Here is a 20401-nt window from a genome sequence, read left to right as displayed (position 1 = left end):
TGATGGGGTTGGAAATGTTTAACACCCCCCCCCCCCTCCCTCTCCTCGGTATTCTGCCTTACCTCTACCATCCCCAATCCAAATTTGGAAATAATTTCAATATCAAAGGAGGAAATCATTTTTTTTTAAGAGAGAAAAGTTTGGGTAAGGTTAGAACCTAATAAAAACAAAAGAAAATCCTATGAATTTGGTCTGGAGGTTTAGTGATTCAACTAATTTAGATGCAAAATTCCTGGAACAACAATTTATCCTTTTTTTTATATGCATGTGTGTGTGTGACTAAAAAAGAAGGGAGTCTATTCACCACTCAGTCTGTACCAAATCAGGATGCAGGTACTACATGCAGAACGTTTTGCAAAGCAGCTGTAACTTCATGTGTATTTCTTGCCACATCAATGTTATCCATTCCATTGCAATTATTTCTATATTCATGACATTAAAGGCTTTATTTTTCTCCAGTTATATTCATTATTTAGGATCCCTGCTACATGATACAAATTTAATAGCAAGCTGATAGGGCCTACAGAGTACCCTCTTATTTCTGCAATCAAAAGTATGGTCACTGTAAAAATCAGCAAGTTTGTTTTGGGCCATGTAGAATTACTGAATCATTCATTACCTGTCCTGCTTAAAACATAATCAAGATTGGTCCTTTGCTTTCATTCATTCTTGAATGGATCTCATCAATCTTCCCCACCCTCATCATCAATCCCCACCCCAGTCTTGGATCACACAAACAAAATATCTGAGAGCTTTGTAAGGACCCCATACTGCAACTAAATTGGCAATATTTGTTGAGTATGCGCGATTCGTTAGAAGCTAAATTGCAACAGTTTCAATCTCGCATCACAGCAGCCCACACAGAGAGTTCTAACCCAGCAGGGATTCCATGGTGAAGTTCAACAAAGAGATACTCTGGAAAACTTCAAACTTCACATAAGATGCTTGAAAGATATACAGAAGGTTGCTCTATAATATTTTGTAAAAAAAGAGATCTATTAAAATGCTAAAACTAATCTAGGAAAAAAATATTACTTCAAATAAACCTTTGAACTGATACATCGTTGGCGTTCATCCCAACAGTTATATCAGTCAATTTTGGTCAGAAGAATTGATTTTGAGATTTTTGCACAAAATGCAAGTCCTAATCTATATTTCTAGGCAGCAATTTATTTTAGTTTGAGATATGAGGGGATTTTAAAGGCAATGCCATACAAACTTTTGATGAAATGCGCAAATCCCGGTGGAAATGTGTACTGTAGCAAGTAAACAACAGCTACACGCGCTTCATATGCAAATACGCGGTCAGCCAAACCGTCGTATTTGCAGTGCATTGACTTTGCACGTGAAAGAGGGATACAACGTTAAGCTTGATCGGGTGCATTGAAATTGCAGTCAGGGTTGTTGTTTTCCCTATGGCATTTTTGTACAGAAATTACAAGCATGTAGCTCTTTTGCGATACATGTATCTTCTCTAATTCTTGGTAAATCTTGGTAATGTGTAAAATAAAATGTCATGGTCTTTCCTACCAAGTGTACGGCTTGGGAGAAAAAGTGCAAATTATAGTAAACTTTGAAGTAAATTTTCTCTTGGGTTTCGCATTGTCGTATCACGATACAACGGTTCTGACGGCCGCTGACGACATGTAAAACTGGAATGCATGTGATTGGAGAAATCTATTACAGAATGTAATTGAAACCTTATTATTTGTATGACCAAGGATACAAAGACCCCGTTCTTATTACCGCCCTAAAACTACATGTAGTTTACTGGAAACTAGTTTAACGTGTAATGAGAACGTTCGAAGCAGTCTTGGAAGTGATCTTCCAAACCAGTTCAGAAAACCACCTTGCGATAATAATAATGATACATATATAATTATAACGTCTTTTCCATTTTGATTAAATGCTCAAGGCGCTTAGAAGAGAGCAAAACATAAAAGTAAAGATAACTTAGAGAAGTACAAGAAAGGGTAAATTACAAATGAGGAAAAATATCTGTCTTCAAACCTAGTACCCGCTGGAGAACAAATGCAATTTTAGGTTGCAGAGTTTGAGTTCTTCAGCTCCTGTGGTAGTGAATTTTCCACAGGGCTGGTCCGGCATGAGCAAAGGCTCGATCGCCCCAGGATTTTTAGATAGTTGCATATGTAAGAGACTAGATTCAGATGATCACAGTGTGCGTACAGGTCGAAAGTATTGTATCTAGTTGTAATCGAATGCGGATCCATGATATGATATATGATGATATATTATAAATCAGAAGTAGAATTTTGAAAACTATGCAATCTTTTATGGGCAACCAAATTTGGAGGTCTTTAAGAACAGGAGTGATGTGATCATGTTTATTTGACAGAGAAACAATGCGAGCTGCTGAATTCTGAAGTTTTTGAATTTGGGTGATTTTGAAGTTAGGTATACAGTGTACGTGGTGTATGACAGACAAGATATAGTTTTCAAGATCGCTTTGCCTTGTTAAACTGGTTTTAGGGTAAGTGAGGACACAACCATTCTTCGGTAAGAACATTTTGAGAGCGCTACTCCACACGCTGTGTGTAAAACATCTATGCTGCAGTTTTGAATTTTGCGCGAAACGTGTCACCCCACTGAGAGCATTTCCATAGCATCAAGATCGCTTTACGTGAAGTGATTTTGAAAACCACTTTCGGATGATCAAGTGGGAACGCTAGCAAAGTTATCTTCCAAACTGGTTTCCTAAATCGGTTTCCAGTAAACTAGTTTTAGAAAGTGTTATGAGAACGGCCTCTTTGGTAATTTTGTTCTGTGGAAAAGACAGAGTGACTTATAAAATTAATACCCCTTTCACATTGGGCTAGAAAGATTTGGGCTAGCCAAATTTTCCTCATGGCTTTTAAATTTTGGGCGACCTAACCATCTCTCGCAGCCACCATCACAGGCATGCATGTGTGAGCTTGGGCAAGTCGAGAACTTGGTAGCAAGGTCAGCACTGGTCTAACTTTTTTGCAAGACGAAATACTTTTAAGGCGGTGCTGCACCATCCCGAGTTTGCTCAATCTCGAGATTTTAGCCCGATCGGCCTACTTCGCGATTAATCTCGAGATTCAAGAAACCCCGTCTCCACCATTGCAAGAAGAGCGATTCCTGCTCGAGCGAGGCAACAAGCCCGATATTCCGAGCATGCGCACTTTCGGATCTTGGAGTTTCAACGGCCCGCGCTTTTGAATAACTTCCCGCGATATGCAAGCAATGTACTCCTTTCACTAGCACTTTCGCCGAATTCGACCGGTGTTATGCAACAATCCTCTCAGCTCAGCGAGTGATGAAGTGATGTATTCTTCGTTAAATATGATGGCGGAGTAGGAGGCAACGACAGAGAGAGAGAGAGAGGGAGAGAAGGAGAAAAGAAATGCTTTTTGCTCACATTTTGCGAAGGAATAAGACGACACTGCTGTCAGTGTTGTTATTGAATATGACCATCGTTGATGAGCGCCTCCCCCTTCGGTCTGGTCTCTCCCAAAATCCATTCACTGGTGGGACACCATCGTTGCTGATTAGGCAATTGATGAACGCTATTCGCGATAATATCTATTCGCATGTATAAAGTTGACTTTCGCACGTGTTTATGTTTTGACCAAGGCGGAAGTGGAACGCGAATTGCATTATGGACTGACGTCATGAATAAATTACCCCGAGTCCAATCTCGAGTGCGTCTGCACCTACGAATTAGCGGGATAATTCGTAAAATAGCGCGCTATTTTGCAAATAAACCCGAGTTGACTTGGGATTGCAATCTCGAGATTAATCCTACGAACTAGCGCGATAATTGCGTCTCCACTGCAAACTATCTCGAGATTTTTCAGATCGGGATAATTTGCCGGATCAGAAATAGCGCGCTAATTTGAAAACTCGGGATGGTGCAGACGGCCCTTTAGTCTTTTACATCATAAAATTGATACTATGGCGATTAAAAGGCCCTTAATGGCAAAGGGGTATCATGTATGTAAATGAATGCTGATCAAAATCTAGCACAGAGGATTGGTGATGCTGCAGCTCCATGTACATATATGCATGGATATATGTAACTTTCATAAATTACATGTCTTTATTTTAAGGGGGAGGGGGAGGGGGGGTGGTGAAATGTGTGTACAAAATATATTGTGCACAATAAAATTACAAAAAGAAAACAAGAGAAGGAAAATGTATAAAAATCATAGAAAATAAAGCCCCCACCCTTCCTCATTTTCAAAATTTCAAAAAGATTGTAATCACTGTAGTGGGCCCTCGAATCCCTTATCTATTTCATCAGAACCTATAAATGGACTGGTTTTTCTAAAAATCCATTCATTTCACCAAAGCTTTGTGTCTGCCCGCTCTTGTTCATAAACACTTAACATGATTATCCCATCAAAGCAATAAATTAACAAAGGCAACAAAGCTTTTCAATTTTTTATGAGTGCTTTGCCGACCGACCGACCGACCGGTGCGTGACGCTTCCACATTCAAGGCCAATGAATGAAGACTGTTTAAAAGTGAAGCAGCCCTACGATAGCAATGCTGATATGGTTAGTATGAATCTCACCCTCAAAAATGTATTCAAATAATTTTCTCTCTCTTCTCTGCTTCCCCTCCATCTACGTTTAGTCACAAATCTCACAATAATGCTTTGTTATTTCATCAGTTATCTCTCAATCTCATCTCTCCTGCCCGGGAGCACTAAACTGCAATGTAGAGGGGTACCGCGGCTGGCTTTTAGCTTTGCTCAGGGCACATAGTTGATAATTACTGTCACTGCGCACTCCTCCGTGTGCAAAGATTCCTCGCTTGTAACTGGATTAACACGCAGGCGTAATTCTCTGTTCCAGGTGTATTACTTATCGGAGGTGGATCTTGCTATCTACACCAGTAATACAGCACAATTACTGTATGCACCGCTGCAATATGAATGTATCATAGAACGTACATGTATATTCTGTGACAGCCAACATTTCACCAATTTATTCATGATGTATTCAGCCTTAAAATAAATAAGAGAATGACAATGTTACTTCTCTCCACATGTTTGTCAGACATGGAGATTTTCACTTGAGATAAAGTTAGGATGTATATCTACATTTACTTTGGTAGAATAATTTCTACTCTACTTTAAAATGAGTAAAAACTTGTAATAATATGCATAGATCTACTTTTTATACATGTATAAAAAGTAGATTTGTGCATATTACAAGTTTTTACTCATTTTAAAGTAGAGTAGAAATTATTCTACCGAAGTAAATAAAATATCAATAAAAGCTTGATTAAAAAAAATGTATTGATTACCATCACACAGGGCATGAATCTTCCAAAATCATGAAAATCACAATAGTGTATGACATTTGAGAAAAAGATGCGAATGTACAAGAACTTTTAGGTTTTGTGATAATGAGATCCCCTCCAATTTCAATCACTGATGTGAAAGATGAAATGACAATATCATCAAGATTTACCATATAAACTTAAAAAAAGAAACTGCATTGCCCATGCCAGAAGGTAAGACATACATGAATGCAGCCCCCTCCCTCCCCCCCCCCAGGTGTAAAATGTAGGCAACAACATTTTAAAGCAAGTCGGATTCTACAAATGTGTCTGAGACTATGAAGATATCTCAAGTGAAAAAAATAAGTTTGAGGAATTATCACCTACATGTACATCCTTGACCTTTGTAAACACTTAACAAAGCATTATCTGAGCACTAGTACCCTAATAAGACTGGGGTCCCACCCCAGTTCAATTCAATTTTTTTTTTTAGTGTTGCTCACTGAATTTTTACTTTAAGTCTCGCACAAATTTTTGAGACCAAAATAGTGATCCCCCCCCCCAGGTAAGCGGTTCTGAAATCACGCAACATTTCGTAAGTGCATGCAGACCAAAAATTGCTCAAAAAATTCATGTACAAATTCACCGCAAATAGTGTTTTTAGCCAAAATTCATCAATGTATCTTATATTTTTCCTTTTACTGATTAAAATAAAACTAAATTTCATCTTGTTTATGGTAAAAATAAAGTCCCTGACAATTTCCATTGAAAAAACAATTTTAAAAAAAGTTAAAATCAAAGAAATATATAAGAACTTTAGAAAACAACAAAACACATAAAAATTAATGTGACATCGAAATTTTTGTTAGCACATTTGATCAGATTCCTATAAAGAGTCAGTGAACCAAAATTAAGAATTTTTAGGGACATTACACCTGAATTTAGTTAATTAGAGCAAACTTATTTACACATAAATTATCAGAATTAATTAGCTATGAGATTTTTATATTATAATATAGTTTTCTGTAACGCATGTGTCAATTTTCACCGCGATCAACGGCCAAGATCGTAAGGGGGGCAGAATCAGCCCCCCCCCCCCGTCTTCTTAGGCGTCAGAATAGCCCAGTCTATTTAGGATTAAGAGTCCAATCTCTTTTATAATTTCTTGAATTTACTTTACGACCTTGATTCCACAGTATGACATACATGTATATTTTGGCCCTCATTGATTCACTGTTAGACAAAACTATAGTTTGAACTTAAAGCCTGAATGTAAGACTAGCATAGAAGCTGATTGTCTCACGTGCATGATTCAATTTTGTGTGTGCGCCGCGGCAGACTTTCAAGTCTGAATTCGGCAAGCTGTCTGATCTCAAAATGAGACGATACCGCCAGATTTAGGTCGGCCTGAACCAAGCCAATTGTGATTGGGTTCACAGAGGGATCTTTTCATGTTTATTCCATTATAGGTGGGCCTTCTAGTCAAAGCATAGCTAATTAGGCAATAATACTGCTATGCAGGGTAATAGCACAAAGATATGGCATTCAAGAATGCATACTACTGTAGTCTGTGCATCAATATCAACTCCTCACAGGGAAGGCCATACACCAAAGCATGTATGCCTCCATGTACTGGAATTGCAAAAAAGATATGATTGTACATGTATACAACATAAACTAAAATTTGCCATCCATGAAAAAAATAATAAATCAAATCAATAAATGTATAATAGCATGTCAATGAAAAATTGCTAAATCTTGTACGAAGCCACTTTCTTCCATGTTTTTATTCTTCTTTGTTTTTGCTGCATGATACTATAGGAAGGCTTACTTGCTGCAATAAATGCAGCAAACACAAAAAAATGTCCAATCGATGTGTGTCTTTTTACATTACCAAAGGCTCAAGACAAGCGATTTTCATGTAGGTCGTTATCCCATTGTTGAATCTTTGAGCATACAGAATACTATAAACAAAAGCATAGGTTTTACGATGCATTGTCTCAAGCCAAATAGAGTGTTACTAGGATCAAAGGTCTTCAAAAATTCAACACTACGGTCATTCCTTGATTAACTGGGTAACACAAGAATGTCAACAAAAACAATGTCAGTCTACAGTTGCAATAAAGTGCTAGCAAGCATCAATGTACAGTAACATTTTACTATTTTTCTTTTTGTTGTATTATCAGTAAGGATGTGTAACAATACCTTTACTGTACTGGCAATACAACCTGCAACATACATGTACTTTTTTTAGGGAGGAAAGGGCGTTTACACTATCTAAAGAAGCATTTTTTTTGGCAGTATGTACCATTTTTAAATGTTTCCAAACACACTACACTGCATCATGAACATGTACACAAGGAAGTACATGTATTTCAATTTTTGTTATAACCTTTTCAAACTTGTATGTTTTAAAATCAAATAAAAGTGATAAAATTCCAAATGTTACAGGAATGGATTACCTTCAGGAAAATTTTTATAATTTTTTTATTTTGGGGGGCTACTTTTCACGAATTACTGGCTAAATCTGCAACACTGGATAAGTTTTACATTTCAATGAATGGGGATGTTCCAGGGATCATTATTCAAGTTTCCAGGGCTTTTTTAAAGCATTTTGGGGGCCAAATCGCCCCAATCCTAGTTCCCATGTATTTTTTCTCCTAATTACCTTTTTCAACCTGAAAATAAAAAAAATAACCAAGGGTCTCCATACACTGTCCCAGCAGAATTCTTATGGTGGTACTGTATACTTGGATATATTGATGTAGATGTATGGATGTCTATTTTGTATGTTAAGCTCAGGCAATTCACGATTCAATGAAAAGTTTGCAATAAAAATTGAAACAGTAGCTGGAATCCTGGAGAATGTTACTCTGCCTTTATGACAGTAGTTCTCTGCTGATACATGTACTGTCGATATTTCCTCCAAATATTCCTTAATGGGATTTGAACAAGAGGTGGTGTCATCAGGGTGCTACATAACTTTTTAGAAGCACTTGCCCAGTCGGGCAAGTGAATTTCTAAATAGTTGGAAAATACTTGCCCGAAAATACATTTCACTTGCCCGAAAAAAATCCTTCAAAATAATGTTTTACCGCTTCAAAAAAAAGTACTACGATTTTATATACCATTGCCCCTTTCCTCTCTTTTTAACGTGAATTATTGTACCTTAGTTGCAATATTTTTTTTTCAAAGTTATTTTACCTCCTATGACCGAAATTGGTGTCAATACACCATTTGATTAATTTTCTCTCTCATATATTTTCATGTGCTTTTGTATATGACCGTGACACAAAATAAAAAAGGAATCACTGAAAATAACTAAAGAAGAAAGAAGGAAAGGAAGGAAGGAATGAAGGAAAAAGAAAGAAAGAAAGAGGGAAGGTGAATGAATGGGTGAAGGAAATGATGAAGGAGAGAAAGAAAAAAGGAAAGAAAAGAGACGAATGGAGAAGAAAGAAAGAATAAAGGAAAGAAAAAAGCTTTCCTTCATTCTTTTAAATTAATAAAGAAAAAGGGAAAGAAAGAACATGAAAGGAAGGGAAAATGAATTAATGAGTGAAAGAAAGAATGGAAAGAAATAAAAAAAAGGGGGGAAAAGAAAGTAAAAGGGAAGAAAGAATGAAGAAAAAAGATTTCCTGCATTTTTTTAAAGAAAGAAAGAAAAGAAAACAACGAAAGAAAGGGGAAAAACAGGAAGGAAATAGCAAAAAAGGAAAGAAAGAATAAGGAAAAAGAGAAGGAAAGAAAAAAATAAAGAATGAAAGAAAGGATGAAACTTTAGTGGAAGGAAAGAATGAAGTGAAGAGAGAATGAAAAAAAGAAAATAATGGAAGAAGGAAAAGAAAGAAAGAAAGAAGAAAAAGGAGAGGAAGGGAGAAGGAAGCAAAGAAAAATTAGAGGAAGAAAAAATGAAGAAATTTAAAGAAGGAGAGTACACGATGTAAGAAAACAAAGAAAATGAACAGAGAGAGAGAGAAAAAAAAAGATCAGGAAAGAAAGCTAGGAAAATTTGAAAAGATAGATGGAAAAAAAAGCAAGCGGGAAAGATAGAAGAAAGGATAGAAAAGAAAGAAAGAAAGGAAGGTAGCAATTAAGTAAGGATTAAGGAAGGAAGGAAGGAAGGAAGACAAAGAAAGAAAGAGGAAGAAAGCTCAAATTTGAAACAAAACAAAAAATGCAATCATTTAACAAAAATCTTGCTATTTGTTTAAAATATATTCTAAAAATTGTTGGAAAAATTAACGTTTTAGAAATAAATAAAATTTCACAGAGAAACATTGACAAACTTAAAAATCAAATGAATCATCGCGGCAGCATCGTGGACTTGCACGCATCTTTCTTCCCACTACACCGATCACAACACTCAAAACAACGGCTGAAACTAGTTATGAAAACTCAATAACTTGCTCCTCTGATCACATCACCAAATCATTAATCTGAGAATCCAAATAAGTATAACAATTTCCTGCCGATTTTGTGATTATTTTGTTGGAAAAACTATTTTTCATGTGAGCTTGTTCACTTTGATTCGAAGTTTGATCGGGGATAGTACCAGTGTGCACAGTGCACAGCAGCATGGAGATCCATGCATGCCTGCCACACAGGCTGGGCGCACCATCCAGCCACATGTATGCTGACTGTGTGTGTGTTTTTGTGTGTAGATCCCAAAAAATGTCGCAAACTGGCTTGCAATTTGAATTGAGGGAAGTTGTTAACTTTGTTTTTCTCTCTTTCTCTTCTGTATTTTTTAGTGTGAAGTATGGGGAAACTTTGTAAAATGTCATTTCACACTTGAGAATTTTGCTTGCCCAATTCGGGCAAGTAGTTTTTGTCTTTACTTCAAAACACTTGCCCGACTCTAACTTTTACTTGCCCCGGGCAATCGGGCAAGCGCTTATGTCGCACCCTGGGTGTCATAACAGTACCTACAGTATACTTGTGGGGGCGTAGTTGTCCAGAGGTTATTACTCTCGTCTATTAATCTTAGTTAAGTGGGTTCAATTCCCAACCATGGCGTGTTTTCCTTCAGAAAGAAATTATCCCACATTGTGCCCTACTCAACCCAGGTGGGGTGAATGGGTACCCAGTAGGAAGAAATTGCTAGAATGCTTGAGCGCCTACATGTATATGGGCAGCGCAGTTAAAGCCAGGGTAATCATAGCAGCGCTTAGCGCTTTGTATCCTCAAGCATAAATAAATAAATTCAGATGTTATTATTTATTTATTTCTTTCTTTGCTTAATAACTATTTCTTTGCTTAATACATATATTTTTTGGAAATTCAATGAAAAAAAAAGTAAAAATAAAAGGTTCAGTTGACCTGCTAAAAGAAAAAACATCACTATTAAAAGCAGAACTTACTTGATGGTACATACTCCAGCAGTGTACATGATGTTCTTGTTGATGGTGATTGGGATGACGAAGTGCTCACCGATTCCAAGTCTTCTGCTTGGGACACGGAGACCTACATATTCATCCTCTTCTATGAAATCCATCTGACCATCCCATGCCAAAATGGTCACTATGCCAATCTGCCTTGAATCACCTAGAGAGGCCGGCTTGGCTGCCTTTGCAGTTTGTTCTCTTGAGGAGATGGAGTTGTCATAGTGAAGTTCGCAAGATCCCATGCTCGTAGCTGGGAATATTGTGTAGGATACTGCAATGTTGTTGATGGAACCAGCCCGGCTGAGTTTGTACCATGATATGGGGATTGGCACCTTTGCGACACAATGTTCTGATTCTTCCTGTAGAGTGCAAGAACTTGAGGATTCTTCATCACCAAAGAGTGCAGCAGCTCGAAAGCAAGGTTGAACAGTTCTTGAGTTCCCTATATTTGTCCTACTCCCACTGCTAAATAAATTGTCATTTCTTGAGCTAAATAAGACACTAATGCTACCTGCAAATGGGGGAATTTCTTCCTGTAGAAGATGTGCCTGAATATTCAACTCATTGAATGGCTCCGGTAAGGTTGGGAAGAGTTCTTTCTGGACCCAAAATGGACCGCTACCAGCCTTGAACAATGTTCTTTGGGCATTAGGTGTCCCTATGACCTGTTCTGCAAACAAACTGTCCCAATAGGTGTGGTTGTTGATAGACTGACTCTGTATATTGGCAATTCTGTTGTCTTTTAATAAAAATACATCTTGATTTGCGTAGAATGTGTAGTTGATGGCATCCCATTGGACATCCTCTATGGTGGCTTCCCTCCGATGACGATGCCTAGTGAATCTAGAAACTGCCTCACCTGCAGGTCAAAGAAGAAAAGAGAAGATTTTTAATGAGGTGCACATACATGTAACATGATTGTTTGCCCCTAGAAGCACCTATACATGTACTTATAGCCTACTGAACATGTATAATCTAGATTGGGAAATTATCTGTTTCAAATGTTGGTGGTCATGGGCAAAAGAAATACATTAATGCAGGCCAATATTAAGCACACAATTTAAACAAAATGAATGTTCCTAGAAGGATCAAATTCAATTAATTTAAAAAATTTCCTCCAGGAGTAACATCTGTGGTGACAGTACTTCTGGGCCTAGGACATTTACCACATTCATTTTCCTAAAACATTAGATGTATTCATATCGACTCGAAGTTTCGGGTATTCTCTGATTGGGATATTAACCCTGATCAGAAAATACCAAGTATATTGGCAGTGTAAAACTAATTACTCGTGATATTCCCGAAAGAAAAACACACTAAAATAGTAGATACTTCCCGGAATGTTCTGCTTCGGGTCATTGTGAAAAACTGTGAACGCAGTTTATCTGGTATTTTTGAGCCAGAACAAGTTCTTGTAATTTAACAGGTATTATGGTAGTTATTCTTAATATACCTACTGATACAAAATACCAATACTGCACTTACTAGTACACCTACTTGTTTTGAAACTGACAAAAAATGTATCAATAAAATTACCAGTATCACATAAAAGGAAGAATCATTATACACATTTCAAACATGGTTGGAAGAACAAGACCAAACTATCTCTCAATCCCCCATTCCCTGTGGTACAAAACCTACATATCTACACACTCTTAATGACTGGCCTCCAAGTTCAAGAGTGTTTACACAAGGGCAATTAGGATTGATACACGCAACTTCTCAAGTGATAAATTGTTATATCTGGTGTAAACACTTCACTTCTCTAAAAGCAAACCCAGAATGAATACCCTTTGTAGTATTCAAACTACAGAGGAGAGTGGGATTCACACTGTCCATAGAAGAATATCAGCTCTTATGTCAAGCCCTGTTAAATAACATTGATATTTCCATTTTCTGCTACCAATGAATTGGTATTTGTGTCATTTTGCAAAGATCAAAACCTTAATAGACCTCTAAGTTCTTATACATGTACATCTCAGATTTGTGATCTATAAATGTTTTCATAACACAAATTTGATTTTATGACACCACAAGACTATGTGCAAGTTATAATCACAATTCCAAAGTAATTTGTAACCATTTATTTGGTTATAAGTTTTATAACTAGCCAAAGATCACTTTGCTTTCTCTCAATCTCAATGTGACATCGATTAAGCAAGTTTGAATGATAATCACCTACATTATAACTAATGAGTTCTAACAACAACAACACAATTAACAAGATACAATGTAGGTTTTTATAGTTTTAGTTTCTCCTCCATTATCTTGAAGCAGACCAAGGAGGGATAGTATTTGTATAATAAGAGGGGGATGGTGAACAATCGACATGGCAATTAATAAATCAGGCAATGGTTGAATAATCACATTGGAAGCTGCACTGTTTCAACAGTAAAATGCTTTGGTAGTATAAAAAGCATTTAGAAAATTTATGAGGGTGAAAATTTCTTCGCTTTTTGCCACTTATCAAATGTTTTGATATGCATAAAAAGACTTATGATAAAAGAAAGAAGAAAAAACAACTTTAAAACCAAACACATAAAAGAGATAATAAATTGTTGAGATTCTAGGCCACTGTTGATTAAAAAGTGCCTTGACAATCTATGTATGTTTGGATAATGCTACTAAATCAATAAATGCCTTCAAGGGAAGAGTATTCCTTTATTATTGGGAGAATATGAAGTATACAATGACAAATACATATGAACCTCATCCAACTTATCAATAGGGGCCTACATGTACAACATGTTTACCACATTTCTGTGACTAAACTAATTTTGAAAATACAAATTAGTTTTATGGTTGTACTATAAACATGTAGGTCTAAATTTTCAAAATTAAAGTCAATTTGAATAGAGCACAATCACCGAAACCAAAACGCAAATCTGCTTGCACAAAGTGCTGGCCATTGCACTGCTGAGTTTTTACACAATTGCAATCTTTCCTCCAGGAGGATACATGTCAAATGTCATCAGCAGTAAAGTAGATGTCATGGGGTCAAGTATCCTTCCTGCATGGTCATCATTGATAGCCAGATTTCGAGTATGGTGGAAAGTGTGAAAAGGTGGTTTCAAACCGCCTCGATCATAAGAATCCCTGTTAAATTACCAGAACTTTTTAAGACTAAAAAATACCCATTAATTATTCCTGCATTCACACTGCCCCGAAACATACCCTTCGGGATAAGTTCCTGAAGTTACGAGCATGCGCAGTATGGTCTGATAAGCAGGCAAGGCTAAAAGTTCCTGTAAATTGCTTTCACATTGCCAAAATACCTGCGACCTTGGAAAAATCCCCGCAAAAGTTCTCGTAATTTTGACAAGTACCTACTATTTAGTGGGTATTTTCTTTCTGGAGATTACATGTAATTTGCTTTCACATTGCCAATATTACCTGGTATTTTCTGATCGGGGTAAATTTCCCGATCAGAAAATACCTGGAACTGACAAACTTCGAGGCGGTCTGAAACCACCTATTGACAGTTCAAGTCTACTCCTAATGCATCAACTTCAAATTAGTCCCCAACAAAACATTCAGGATAGATGCATGTGCCTTTTAAATTTGATATGATAACACCTTAACCGACAATGACAGGAGGAAAATTGACAATTTATGAAGAAAAAATGTAAAGAAAGGTGTCAAGAAATGGTCTTCTGATTTTTGTTTGTAAAATGGGAAGTCCACCCCAACAAAAAGTTGATTACCGGTATATGAAAACAAAGAAATCTAGCTTCAAACAGTCCAAACTAACAAATGAATTATAAGCACTTACTGGTCTGTATGCGAATAATACCCCTTTCATAAACCCAATAAAACATATCCTCCAATTAGCCGCCTAAGAGTAATGCGGATAATTCAATAAAAATTGCGTTCACAAACTCCATAAATTATTTTTACGAGCGCCCGTCCTGAAAAAGGCGGATAATCGTCATGACAACTGGACACGCCCCCTCCAATGCGGTTGTGTTGGAAAAGAGTGACCTTGTGACCGCACCATGGCAATTATCCGCATTATTTGGAAATACGTTCATAAACTCAAAATCTTGTCCCGATGCCGCTATTATGCGGATAATAGCAGCATCAGAATAATGCGGATAACTCTTGTCCTCCTCTGATTTTACGACCAAATTATGCTGCTATTAGCCGCATAATTGTGTTTTATTGGGTTTATGAAAGGGGTATAAGGGTACCAAAGAAATCATCCACCCACTTTTTTTTTTTTTTGTATATGAATTCATACATGAAACATGATATATTTCAATTTTCCCTCTCATTATAAAGTGAAAAAAATTTGATTTTTCCCTAAACACAAGAAATAGCCATAACCTTTGGTGATTTCATGTCTTCTTATTGTAAAATCTGCAAAATTGAAATATAGTAGGCCTATAATTCCTACAATAAAATACAAAAAGAAAAAGTGAGTGACAGCCATCAACTCGATCATTTCATTATCACTGTGCTGTATATTAGCCTATACAATAGGCCTACATGTAGGCCTACATGTAGAACTGTCTGGTGAAAAATAAGAAAAAATTTAAAATTTCATATTGTGCATCCAATTTTGATGAAATTGTCAGCCTTATTCTTGTTTGATTTATCTCTTTTTATTCAAAGTTGTGATTAAGTAATCAAAACAAAATTGGCAACAAAGTGAAGCATCTTTTTTTTAACTATATGTAATACGTATGAGATATTAGCATTTTGAAAGTACAATGACATAGGCTTGATTTAACCCCCCCCCCCCAACAAAAAAAAACTCCCTGGCACATACAATGTACAAACTGAGTTTGCCCTCCCATCCAATTCAAATAAACTGAAGGAAAATGAATTATCCAAGTCCAATAATATACACATAAATGTACTAATATTACTGACATGGATCATGCATGGATCATCATACATGTAAAGCCTAGATGTATGTAGTCAGAGTTCAATTCATTTCACAATAAAATGTCATGAATTATTGCAGCTCTCAAACAGTGCATCTTACATGTAGTCTACAACCAAGCTTCTTTAAACAAGCACGGTATGTTAACAAAACTTCAAAACACAAAGACCACAGTTTCTCAACACTGTAGTACTATCCTGAACCCCATACTATCTTTTTAGTTGGTTTCAGACTGTCTCTCTTAAAACCTACACCATTTGCTTTGCCAGGTTTAATGCCTGAATCCCATAACATCTACATTTTGCCCCAGAGGGGGGGGGGGGGGCACTCGACCAAAAAAGTAGTAGGTGTGTGCCGCGGGCGAGACAAAAAACGGGGGCCTTGCAAACAGGCTTATTGTAAAAAGGAGGGTCCTCGGAACGGGCTTCGGAACTACAAATGTTTGTGAAAACGGGGGTCCTTGGAACGGGTCGCCTGTGTGTGAGTGCGCATGCATCCCTATGGAACGTGCATGTAGCTAGCCCGGCGGTACGGGCGCCGGGTCTGCTAGCGCAGACGCGATGGTCAGACAGCGGTCTTCGACCGCTTTTCACCAAAATTGCGGCTCATTGTAGCAGATCAATACGGCCGGAACGGCATAACGGAAAATATGCGAAGCTTCGGAGCGGATTTCGTTCTTCTTTTTTCTGGATAAGAAGAAAATGCTATGCTTTGGAGCGGCTTTCTTTGTTCTTTTTCTCAATAAGACAAAAATGCTATGCCTAGGAACGGAAATTTGAGTGTAAAAATGGGGGTCCCCTCCGCGGCACATACCCACTATGCATTATATACTGAGTGCCCCCCCCCCCCCCCCGGATTTTGCCACACAGAACATGAAATATCCATACATGTACTATTTACTGTGCTAGCCCACTCTGATAAAATTTAGTCTGAAAATGAAGTGGGCTAAGCATAACTCTGGGAAATTAGTGGTGCAAAGACTCCCCCCCCCCCTTAACTCAATCGATTTCCAAGGGTTAAAGAGAAATTCCAGTAGTTGCAGTAAACACTGATTTCATGAGAAAGTCTGTAAAACAAGGCTTAATTGTCAGTATATCATCAAGGATCTAGACCTGTTACAGTTACATAAACTAAACTTCGTGAAATCTTGAAATCTACGCTGAAAAATGTTCAGACTGAGGATCCCCAACACAGATAAGCGCACGTGGGACAGTGTATGATTATTGCTTTGAATGTTGTGCCCGACGCTCTACCCGAATCCTGTGCTTATTTGCTGATTTCTCAGCAATTACACAATTTCTTCCAGAATCCTTTGGCACATACGTTTTATTTATACAAACAGACACTTTGGTGGTCATTTCATTGGATTCTGTACGAACTCATTTTGATATCGTTACCAAAACGAGCATTTACCTTCAAGGAATTTTTTGTAGTCTGAAAAGCATATAACAATACATCTCTCTGCAAAGCCTGCATGCACAAGACTAAACCTACTGGTAGCATGTCAGCTAGCTATTTCCCTTCCACTTCACATTGTTTACATTCATAAGCCAGAGTCAACATCATGCTGCTTCACCCGAAAAGGGTAAAGAAATGAAATATTCTGTCACAAATGTTTGCTCCCCAGTGTGGGCAAAATGGAAATATAAACTATCATATCACTCATAAATTTGCTCCCAATGTAACATTTACTGGGTGTTTGTTTGTGAAGAGCAAGCAATAAAATATGTGTTCTCACTGTGCTTTGTGCATAAGTGTGTTTGCTACGTAATGTTAGGATGTTAGGATCTGACGTAAATGATGTTATTTTCTGCTCATTTTTTTACCCTTCCCCTCCCTCTTTCCCAATAGTCCCTTTTCATATCTTATTGATTCAACTTCAAAAGTAAGAGGTACAGTAGTGACAAAGCAATTTCTTTGACATTCTGGTGTCATTCAACAAAGATTTTATCTGTGTCTGCACTTCAAGAAATAGGAAAGCCACTTTGGCATGTCAATGAAAGGCAAAAGAGAACAATTACTTTTCCCAATATGAGGCCTACAAACTGTGCCAGTATTAATGGACCATGAATCTCCTAAATTTGATAACGAATAAAGGATAGAAATGAAAAGGGTCAGTTTATCCATGGATCCATGAAGTAATTCATTTAAAGTTCTAAAAATTACAGTATTAATGTGCAATTACCTTTAAATACCACCCCCTTCCCTTCCTTTCCTCCACCCCATCCCATTCTCTCACTCTTTCCACCCTTCTCCATCTCATCCAGTATTCATAGACTTAAAGCCCCTTTACTCATCGCCCCCTCAAGACACAGGTGTGAATGATGATATCATGTTCTCCCTTACAACGCAGCGACCTCCTACCCCCCCCCCCTTCCATTCAGAGCTTCAAAATCCGTTCCCAATAAATCCCTATGCTCTGTTCAACACACTTTCCATGCAAACACGTACATGCTGAGTCCCTTATTTCCGATTTACAAGCTTGCTTCTTATTTTCATGAACTTTTATTTTTTCACTGCATATTAGCTGTTCTTTTGATTTTCTTTCTATTCAATCATTCATTCTCTCCTTCCATCATTCTCTCAAAAGGTGAAAACATACATGTAAGAGCATGTCAGAATCTCCCCTATGCACATCTTGAGTGACGATACAGCAATATATGGACCCTCTTTCATGAGGTGGTCTTTTTTCCAACATCCCCGGGTCCTGACCTATTTATCCACCTTTCCCTATAAAGTGGAGTGTACATATCCTCCCAATCATGCTTTTGAATATATTCTCTGATCTGACCCTCTTGTCCTCATCTCTTCACAGTAATGAAGTAACCCTTGACCAATTTCCTCTCTTCCCCTTTACACCCATTTATTTCCATCTTGAAGTATATCCCCCAAACATTCAGTTGACAGGCAAGGATGTACATGTACATGTAGGTAGGCACATAGTAAGATAGGTAAAAAAGTGCAGAGAGTCTTCATTTCCATTATAAATAACCCAACTAGTATGATTCAAAATGCGACCGTGAATGCTGTTTTTTTTTTCTTCATATGATCACTTTTCTTGTGCTGAAGCTAAGGGATGAAGAAATGAGTTTACAGCTCAAGCTACTTGAAATTGCGAGTCTGATGCTGTTGCGTGAAATGTCAGCCATACATCTGATGTGGAAGACTACAAACGGTGGTCTTGCGTTGTTTTTGTTTAACTTTTTATTGAAGAATGTCGGTGGCAGTTTTTAGTTACGAACAAACCTGCACCAAATCCTGGTCCATAAAAAGAAACGGCTATTTCTACAGGACCAACATACTAGATATTTTTTCTGAGGAAAATTCCAGATTTTCCTGATCAGGAAACATTGGTATTTGGAGCGTTGTGGCCCAGTGGATTAGTCTCCGGACTTTGAAACAGAGGGTCGTGGGTTCGAATCCCAGCCATGGCGTAATTTCCTTCAGCAAGAAAGTTATCCACATTGTGCTGCACTCAACCCAGGTGAGGTGAATGGGTACCTGGCAGGAATTTATTCCTTGAAATGCCCCAGCGCTGTAAAAGGCTGCGAGGCTAAAGCCAGGGTAATAATATCCAAGTCCTTTGGAAGCGCATAGAGACGTTATTTATAATGTGTTATGCGCTATATAAGAACTGTCTATTATTATTATTATTTTCTGTGTCGGGTGAGTATGAAAGCAACTTGTGCAGAAAAGTGATAATGAAATGCCATGCAATTTGGCCAAGACACATTCTTAAATGGTAATATTGATCAGGCAGTCTGATGTAAAGTCCCATTCACTCTTTCCTGTCCTTGATGCTTACAAAAAATGTAATTTTCATCTTTTTGAAATTTCCCTCTTCCCCAAGGCCTCTCCTTTTCTCTATCCTTCTCCACATATAAGTAAACATACATGTAGGCCTATCTCATTGCATTTTTCTGTCTCTGTATCTCTCTCCTTCTCTTTCACTTGCTCATTTCCACAACCCCCCCCCTTCTCTCTCTATCTCTCTTCAGTATTAACCTGGTAATCATGGCCATCAGGCTTGAGCTTGGCATCCAAAGCAAGGGCTGCCTGCCGAACAATGGTTTCTCAATCGCGATCAAAACCGGTCAAGTTACAAAGCATTAGCCATTCAATGCAGTGGTACTAAGCCTTTACCACCAGACAGCCAAAGCAAGAAAACAACTGCACAATTTATAAGTTGACATGCTCTCAAACCATTTTCCTTTTTAGGTCTACATCCTGTGGTCTTCTCAGCATGCTAAGCGTAGGATCCATGAATAATAATAACCTTTTCAATATTTAAAAAATAAATAGATGAAATGCCCAAGCCTCTCTACCCTTGACATATCTGAAAGAAACATATAATCATGTTGAAATTGGTTTTGAACAGGGGGTTTGAGCCGGTCTGTAAAATCATGCGCACTGTTTTTTAGCAGCACAAACCATGGTTTGAGCCAGTTCATAAAATCATTCATGCCATGCGCATGGTTTTTTAGAGACCTAAAAACCCTGCACAAACCATATATGAACCGCATCTACTAGATTCTAGGTCAGATCTTTGACCTGTGCGTGCCATTCCAGAGACTTGATAGAACACAAAGAATGGTTTGAGCCAGTTCGTAAAATCAAAGGAGGGGGTAGAGCTGGTTCGTAAAAATATTAAATATGCCCTTATTTTTAAATAATACAAATTTCGATCTGAAATTTGGCAAATCAATAGAGTAAATCACAGGCTTTTAGAATTTGCAAAAAATCAAATTTCGAAAATTTGACAGAAAATAAAGTTTGAGCCGGTTCGTAAAATCACTGACGATATGCTTGAGATCTCTCCTAATCTCCTAATAGAACTACATGAATCTATTAA

The 20401-nt window shown here is 37.5% G+C and overlaps 1 protein-coding gene across 1 annotated transcript in view; it reads right to left on the bottom strand.

Annotated features, from left to right (window-relative positions):
* The window catches only part of LOC129253623 (transmembrane protein 132E-like), a 37354-nt gene extending 19547 nt beyond the window's left edge, over nucleotides 1–17807 (bottom strand). The window contains exons 1-2 of the mRNA XM_064095907.1: nucleotides 17735–17807; nucleotides 10638–11520 (exon numbers count right to left, since the gene is read on the bottom strand). Coding sequence (XP_063951977.1) covers nucleotides 10638–11520; nucleotides 17735–17807 — 956 coding nt within the window. The remainder of the gene's footprint in view (nucleotides 1–10637; nucleotides 11521–17734) is intronic.
* Nucleotides 17808–20401: the final 2594 nt, after the last annotated feature.

This window comes from Lytechinus pictus, chromosome 2, assembly GCF_037042905.1.
Source record: "Lytechinus pictus isolate F3 Inbred chromosome 2, Lp3.0, whole genome shotgun sequence".
In the NCBI taxonomy this organism is placed as follows: Eukaryota; Metazoa; Echinodermata; class Echinoidea; order Temnopleuroida; family Toxopneustidae; genus Lytechinus; species Lytechinus pictus.
This window is presented reverse-complemented; position numbering and strand designations above follow the sequence as displayed.